The sequence below is a fragment of the Gadus chalcogrammus genome, chromosome 13 (assembly GCF_026213295.1).
Source record: "Gadus chalcogrammus isolate NIFS_2021 chromosome 13, NIFS_Gcha_1.0, whole genome shotgun sequence".
NCBI lineage: Eukaryota > Metazoa > Chordata > Actinopteri > Gadiformes > Gadidae > Gadus > Gadus chalcogrammus.
In genome coordinates, this window is record NC_079424.1 from 24,670,269 (window position 1) to 24,678,679 (window position 8,411).

At 46.9% G+C, this 8,411-nt stretch overlaps 1 protein-coding gene across 2 annotated transcripts; it reads left to right on the forward strand.

The window, feature by feature from the left end:
* Positions 1–546: 546 nt before the first annotated feature.
* On the forward strand, positions 547–8,411 carry LOC130402576 (mucin-1-like). 2 transcript variants are annotated; one of them, XM_056606797.1, is made up of 8 exons: positions 547–641; positions 4,854–4,942; positions 5,472–5,882; positions 6,090–6,641; positions 6,828–6,900; positions 7,221–7,537; positions 7,643–7,963; positions 8,242–8,411. In XM_056606797.1, exons 2-8 carry the CDS (start codon positions 4,855–4,857, stop codon positions 8,370–8,372), a joined length of 1,893 nt encoding a protein of 630 aa, XP_056462772.1. In that variant the 5' UTR covers positions 547–641; position 4,854; the 3' UTR covers positions 8,373–8,411. The 2 variants fall into 2 exon arrangements, with proteins under 2 accessions (XP_056462772.1, XP_056462773.1); XM_056606798.1 differs by lacking the exon at positions 547–641 and adding an exon at positions 4,189–4,389.

Below are 8,411 nucleotides of genomic sequence, written 5' to 3' on the forward strand. Positions count from 1 at the left end.
GATATATTTGATCTATATTCACTAAACATATTTATTCCACCGAATGGTTGACATTGGTTGACATTCCTGAGATTCTAAGCTTTCAAACGGTGTATGACATGACTATATCACTCAACCTTATGATGCTGAAAATTGACCTAGCATGTTGGGGGGAACATGCTAGGTGTAACTAAAACTTTCCCGTCGGTGGGATTTGACGATTAAGTAGTTAACAAGACATAATACACAATTGCATGAATATTACTAAATATATTAAGCATTTTGACAGTCTCACTTACTTGCATGTTTTAGGCATCACTCGCTCGGGCGGGCACACTCTAATTTCAGGTAATTACAGGTACATTTCAGCTAATTTCAGGTCAGAAACGGGATCAGAAATGCTGTTTGACCAGTCCTCTTAATGTGAACTGAGTGGCCGCCCCCTCGATGTGGACTGAGTGCCCGCCCCCTCCATGTGGACTGAGTGCCCGCCCCCTCCATGTGGGCGGAGCGCCGGCCCCCTCCATGTGGACTGAGTGCCCGCCCCCTCCATGTGGGCTCCGTCTGCGGGCTGCAGTCAGGGGCTTCTCAAATTAACTGAAGGAAGAAATTGTTGGTGCTGCAAACTTTTCCTCCGTTGGCTCCGTGTGGCAAACATTCAGGTAAGTAAGTGTCATTATTTACTTTAGTTGGTCATCTGTAAAACGTGACGAGTCGACTAATGAAATTTATTTTGACTTTGTTTGAAACGTTTAACCGTCGTAATGTTCGCGTCGTTCCCTCGCAGCCATATTAATTAGCTCCTCATTAATATGGCTGCAGTGTTGCGCACACAATCAAACAAAAGTGTTTGGGCCAAATTAAGCTTGACATAACTGATGTGTATATCCCATATGAATTCATTAAAGCGTTTCCAGACCGTAGGTTGTATTTTTGTTTTACATTTGTTTTACATTACACTGCTCCCTGGTTCACTCCTCATCTGCGCCAGCTCAAAGCCACTGGTCGTCGACTGGAGCGACTCTACAAAAAGACTCAACTCACTGTACACCGCCAAATGTATTCGGACCACCTCCATCACTACAAGAATGCCCTCACTACTGCCAAAACCTCATACTACTCCAACCTCATCAACACTGGTACAGGCAACAGCAGAGTCCTCTTCTCAACAGTCAGCCACTTACTTCAGCCTCCTAAATCTCTCCCTCCAGACATTTCCACCACCCAATGCACTGCGTTCCTTGACTTCTTCAGCTCTAAAATCAACACCATTCACCAACAACTGGCCTCATCTCGCACCCCCTCTGATGACCCACCCTGGATGATCACCTCTGGCCAACCTCTCATCAGCTCCCTCTCTGACTTCACCCTAGTAACAGAACAGACCGTTTCAGAACTCATCCGCAAAGCCAAAACCACCACCTGTCAGCTCGATCCTCTTCCCACCTCCCTTGTCAAAGCATGTCTTCCGTCCATCTCCCCCATGATCACCAACATAATTAACTCCTCCCTCACTACTGGTACTGTACCCCCCACTCTCAAGCTGGCTGCCATCACTCCCATCCTGAAAAAACCTGGTGCTGACCCAACTGACCTTAACCATTACCGGCCCATCTCCAATCTCCCTTTCATCTCCAAAACACTTGAAAGGGTGGTTGCCGCACAACTACAGTCCCACCTCGACACTAACAATCTCCACGAACCGTTCCAATCTGGCTTCCGTCCAAAACACAGCACTGAAACAGCCCTAGTCAAAATCACCAACGACCTCCTCCTTGCAGCCGACTCTGGATTACTCACCATTCTCATCCTCCTCGATCTCAGCGCAGCATTCGACACCATCTCCCACCCTCTGCTCCTGGACCGCCTAGCTGGTATTGGGATCACTGGTGCTGCACTCTCCTGGTTTACATCCTACCTCACCGGCCGTCAACAATTTGTTCAACTAAGCAACCACAAGTCTGGGTGTTCAGGTGTCTCACTGGGTGTCCCCCAGGGGTCAGTCTTGGGTCCACTCCTCTTCACCACTTACCTCCTCCCGCTGGGCACACTCCTCCGTCACCATGGGGTCCATTTTCACTGCTACGCTGACGACACACAGGTCTACATCTCCACCAAACCCACCGCTGCCATCCCCCCCACTTCCCTCATCACGTGCCTGGAAGAGATCCGGAGCTGGTTGAGCAGGAACTTCCTGAAACTCAATGGAAACAAGACCGAGGCCCTGCTCATCGGATCCAAATCCACCCTCACTAAATCACAACACACCCCAGCTCCACTCATAATTATCGATGGATTCCCAGTACCCTTCTCCTCCAAAGTCAAGAGCCTCGGCGTCATCCTGGACAACACCCTCTCATTCGCACCCCATATTCACAACATCACCCGGACTGCATTCTTCCACCTCCGCAACATCGCCAGACTCCACCCATCACTGACCCAATCCAGCACTGAAATCCTAGTTCACTCATTTGTCACATCACGCATAGACTACTGCAACGCCCTCCTCACCGGACTCCCCACCAAACTCATCAACAGACTGCAGATCATTCAGAACTCAGCCGCCCGGATCATCACCCGCACCAAATCATCTGACCACATCACCCCTGTCCTCATTCAACTTCACTGGCTCCCAGTACACTACCGCATCCAATACAAAACCCTACTCCTCACCTACAAAGCTCTCCACAACCTAGCCCCCAGTTATCTCTGCGACCTCCTCCAAGAATACACTCCCTCCCGCTCCCTCCGCTCAACCTCTGCTGGACTACTATGTATCCCCACATCACAACTCACTTCAATGGGTGCCCGGTCATTCAGCTGTTCAGCACCCAGGCTCTGGAACTCCCTCCCCCCACACATAAAACAGTCAGACACCATTACAACCTTCAAGTCACAACTCAAAACTCACCTGTTCAAACTCGCACACAACGTCTAACTGATCACTGTTTTGATTGTTTTTTTTGTTTTGTTTTGTCTTGTTTTTTGTTTTATTTATTTCTTATTGCTTATGTTTATTTATTTATTTATTTATTTATTTTTTCCACAATGTCTTGTTTTTTTTTTAAATATGTATGATGACTATATGCTCTGTAAGGTGACCTTGGGTGTTTTGAAAGGCGCCTCTAAATTAAATGTATTATTATTATTATTATTATTATTCGTCTTGGACGAAATATCGCCCTTTTGGACAAGTGTCGCGAGATTTTTAAGGGAGGGAAAAGGAGGGAGAGGATCCTCTGCACGCGCCCAATTAAGCTAGCGCTAACGAGCGAGGAGCAGGCCCCCAGGATAGGCATATATTTCCGCAATCCACCCGTGCTCAGAGGCCAAGCCTGGTATTGCAGCTGTTTAAGCTGGCTGTGGACGGGGTCCGTCATTTCAGGCGGCCCAGAAGTAGATATCGCCGTCCACTCCAATACAAGTGGGGAACAGGATTGTATCTCCGCAAAAAATTTCTGGATATCAACCAAAGGCTCATAATTACCTTCATGCCATGTCCTAAAAAAATGTAAGTTTTTTCTTTTCAAAACGCCACCTCAAGCGTTTTATTAGCCGTTATCTCGCTGGTGTGCAGCTGAAAGGAGTCCTAGTGAAACAAATGGCATCCGAGAGGGCCTAGTTCAGTGCTCCGATTTTTGGACTGGTTCATCTGCTGCTCAATAACTCTCACGGTCCTCTGCTTGCGATCATTGTGATTCATCATGTATTGATCAATTTATTCCAAAGACAAAGAAGCGGTGCATTACGGTATCAGTTCTATATTTCTGCATCCGGTACGTCACGGACTAGCCCACGTGTCTTGGCCGCATAACGCCTCGTGCCCACTGCACCGTCAGTCAACGGACGTGGGAAGGCGTGGCTGACGGATGGGGGAGTAGTCTTTGCAGAGGCAACCGTCAGCCAATCAAATCGCTTCGCCGGGTTCTTCCCGCTTCTTCCTGCTTGTTGCGAGGCAAGAAGACCCGCTTTCCCGCTTTCCAGTATCGTCAGAGCCCGAGTCGCGTCACAGTGCTTAAATTTGCATACGCGATCTGATTGGATGACGGAACCGTCGCTGCCGAAAAAGTTAAACATTTTTCAACTTTTTGACGGTGGCGAACGCTCCAAGTCAACGGACGGATCCACAATGCATTGCGCGACCGTCCCCATTCAAAGTCAATGGGCAACGGACAACTGACGGAGGTAGTGGGCACGGGGCGTAACGCGGAAGCCAATCGCTCCTGTATGTAGCCATGCGCCACTGAGCAGTTTGTATAGGAATGAATGGGCGGCCATTTTCCAGTCCGTGGTCCATCCTTTATTATGTCCATGGCGAGGAGCAGCTTCCACCGAATTCGGTGCGATCGTTATTGGTCTTTCCGTTGCAACGGAGGAGAAAATCCGGGTGAAGGAGCTTGGACCGGACAAGCAAGTTACTTTATTCTCTCTCAGGAACTAGAAAACTATGTTATCCATAATTTCTAAAGCATGAATGGAACTGTATACAACTGAAAATTGTTCTTTAACGTTACTTAAATTGCTCGATTTATGCTTGTTGCTTGCCAAAAGAACGGCCAGTATCAAGCAAACATGTTCCACAGTAGTCTTTTACAAATGAAATTACAGGTGATAAAAGTGTGTGTGTGTGTGTGTGTGTGTGTGTGTGTGTGTGTGTGTGTGTGTGTGTGTGTGTGTGTGCTTGTGTGTGCTTGTGTGTGTGTGTGTGTGTGTGTGTGTGTGTGTGTGTGTGTGTGTGTGTGTGTGTGTGTGTGTGTGTGTGTGCTTAGAAGACTGTATTAATTAGTGAAGTGGATTTGGTAAATGGCTGATTATTTGACCTAACTTGGTTAGTTTTAGTAACCCCATATTTATCTATGTTTTTATTATTTCAGAATGGACACGACAGGGAAGAGACGGCGAACTCTAACAAAGAAAAGGCAAGAAATGCCAGTTTCCCCCCCTACCCAAAATGAGGAATCTGGTAAGCTTAATTGCTTTTTTTTAATATAAGATATATAGATTACAGTATGTTGGAAACCGGGGAGAGGGAAAAGGAACATATTTGTACTAATCACGAATCAGAACGGTATTGTCAAACAGTCCAGGACAGGGGGATCTTCAACAGGGGACCTCAGTGCTCCTGGGCCCCTGGAGGGATGCATTTTATTATTGTATAAACGAATTGACCTTGATTAGCCTAGTATATCTTTGCATTTGATGTATTATGATGATGTACTACCTTGCTTATTGTAAGTCGCTTTGGATTCAAAGCATTTGCCAAATGCTTAAATTGTAGCAGATCTACAAGTTTGTTAATTTTCAGCAAAAAGTTTTGGTGTAGGGGGAAAAAATCTCAGAGTTCTCAAAGAAAAAACATTACTCCTACATACAGATGACCTTTTTTAAATGATGCTTTTTTTTTTTTACAAATGAAATGTGAATTTTAATCAACTGCCCAAAAAAAAGAGAATAAAATTCAACATTTTTTCCCTGTGTTTCTGTCTTTTCAGGTTATTTTGCATTTGTTCACTTTGAAGATGATGCTACTGCAACAATTTTTAAACCCTCAAGCATATTAGTAGGCAGCAACGAAAGTCCAGTCCTTCGACTCCTGGACCTTAAAACGGGACAAAATGTTTTAGCTAAGTGGTCTGACGGCAAATTTTACAAAGCCACTGTTGAATATGTATCTCAGACAGAGACCCCAGTCAGAAAAACACCAAAGCAGACACCAAAGCAGGCTTTTATAAACCAATTTTTAGGGTCTCAGCATGTGTCAGCATCATCATCAGGGTCTTCACCTGACACTATAATAATACAGAGGAGCCCTCTGCCAGAATTTGGGGAAGAGATCAGTCCAGGACCATTGACGTCACCTCACTTGGCCAGCAGAGATGGACGTTCGCCTCACGGTGCTGGTGGTAGGGCTCCACATTATATTGTTATCCTATCATTATCGACGTATGACCATGCTCAAATCAAGTGTCAGACCCAGTAGCTCTTGAAATCACTAGTGACATTGACTTGTTATGTTTTTTTTATAATTCTATTGCATCTCTTAAAATATTGAATATGAAGTATCTATATCTAAATATTTGGCATAAATTAATTTTGTCCATATTGTGCAGCTCTAGCCAGGAGAAGCCCACCATCATCGCACAGGGCCAGTGGAGGCGGACCATCCCTTAACTGGGCCAGTGGAGTCTCACCTCCCTCCCACGGGGCCAGTAGAGTCTCACCTCCCTCCCACGGGGCCAGTGGAGTCTCACCTCCCTCCCACGGGGCCAGTGGAGTCTCACCTCCCTCCCACGGGGCCAGTGGAGTCTCGCCACCCTCCCACGGGGCCAGTGGAGTCTCACCTCCCTCCCACGGGGCCAGTGGAGTCTCGCCACCCTCCCACGGGGCCAGTGGAGTCTCACCTCCCTCCCACGGGGCCAGTGGAGTCTCACCTCCCTCCCACGGGGCCAGTGGAGTCTCACCTCCCTCCCACGGGGCCAGTAGAGTCTCACCTCCCTCCCACGGGGCCAGTGGAGTCTCACCTCCCTCCCACGGGGCCAGTGGAGTCTCGCCACCCTCCCACGGGGCCAGTGGAGTCTCACCTCCCTCCCACGGGGCCAGTGGAGTCTCGCCACCCTCCCACGGGGCCAGCGGATATGGATATTCGACACAAGGGGCCGGTGGTAGGGTGGCACATTATTTAGTTATCCTATCATTATCAAGGTTTGCATACTCAAATCATAAGTGTGGGATCCCAATAGCACTCTAAATCAAGAGTGACATAGACTTGTTCTGTTTTTTTAATTAATGTAATATTAATAGTAATAGTGATAAATACTGACCCCCCCCCCCCTAATGTTCACCCCTAGCCAGTGGACTGGGACCTGACTGGGGCAGCAGACTGGGACCATCTGACTGGAGAAACACACCTCTGTACTATGGGTAAGCTTAATTGTCACAATTCACCCGTTGTCAGCCTGCTGGTTGGTCCCTGACTGACCAACCAGCAGGCTTATTCTGCCTTGTCCCGCCTTGGTTCCACCTTATGGATGTTGAAATTTCTAAAACATTATTTTTGGAGAAAATAAAAGCATGATATACCTAGTCACTATACTGCACCTGGAATGTTCCTCTTTACTGACACCAAGTTTAAACAAGAATTTAATACACAGAGTAGTTATGTTTTATCTGTCTTGTGCAAGAGGCAAAAATATGTAGACATTTCATGACACCGCCAACACCACTGGTTTGTCCCCCGACAGAGTCCATGCAGCATTGGAAACAGCCTATGGTGAGACTGGCACTTGTGCATCAGCTTACAGTGTTGGAGCAGCCGGCCCGTTGCCATATGGTCCATCACCTGACGGAGGACATGCATCTGACCCACCACCTGGTGATGGCAATCCAGCCGGCAGAAAAGCGGCCAGCCCACTGCACTACTGGAGAGAATTAGGCAGCTCACCAGATCAGAGCAACGTCCCAACAGCTACTGAGTGGACACCTTGCGATGGATGTAAGAAGGAGTTTGACAAGCTCATCTGTCAGAAGAGGGAAGTCGATGAGGTCGCCTCAAAAATAGGCAAGTCATCTATTTTCTTTTGATTTGCTTGTTTTCTGTTGCTTTGTTTACCTAGTGATGAGACCTCCTAATAATGAATCTATTTGTGCCATTTCCATTTCTTAGACCCGGGCCAGCTCCAAGAGATCCAGAATCTCATCAATTTAATTGGACAGAGTCATCGCGATCAGGAGTCAGACAGCACCAACCCTTCTGCAACATCAGGCCATCAGGAACTGTTTCCTGACAGCGGCTTGTTTGTCTCTTCCTTCCGACTTGCTGCTATGCACCAGTCAGCGAGACAGGACTCAATGCGTCTGTTTCACTCACTGTTTGACCACTTCTTCACTGTGGAAGAGTGTCAGAAATCTGTTGCTTTTGGTCGCCATGGCAAGCCCCCAGAAGGAAAGAAGCTGCTTGAAAGGAAGAAGGTGGACGGAATTCTAAGTAAGTTATTCCCCCTTTTAAAATACAATGTTTAAATATTATTTATGGTAAATGGTCTCTATTTGTATAGCGCTTCACAGTATAGAACACACACACACACACACACACACACACACACACACACACACACACACACACACACACGGATGGCGTAAAGGCTACACAAAGCGCTTGGTTAGAAGAAAATTGTAATATTATGCTGCATAAAGATAAAAGTCGGTCTTTGGAGTCATTTGTCAAAAGAACTCATTCAAGTTTTACATGTTTTTGTCTTGCAGCCTATGTCCTGAGATGTGCAACAATTCCAGGTTGGACAAAAATTGATGACAGCAAACTGAAGAAGGCCTTCATAAACAAATGTAGGGCCAGAGCAGGAGAGAACAGCAGTAGACCTGAATGCACTCCTTAGCAATGGTTGCTGTTTGTTGAGTTGTTGGTGATGTCCCCT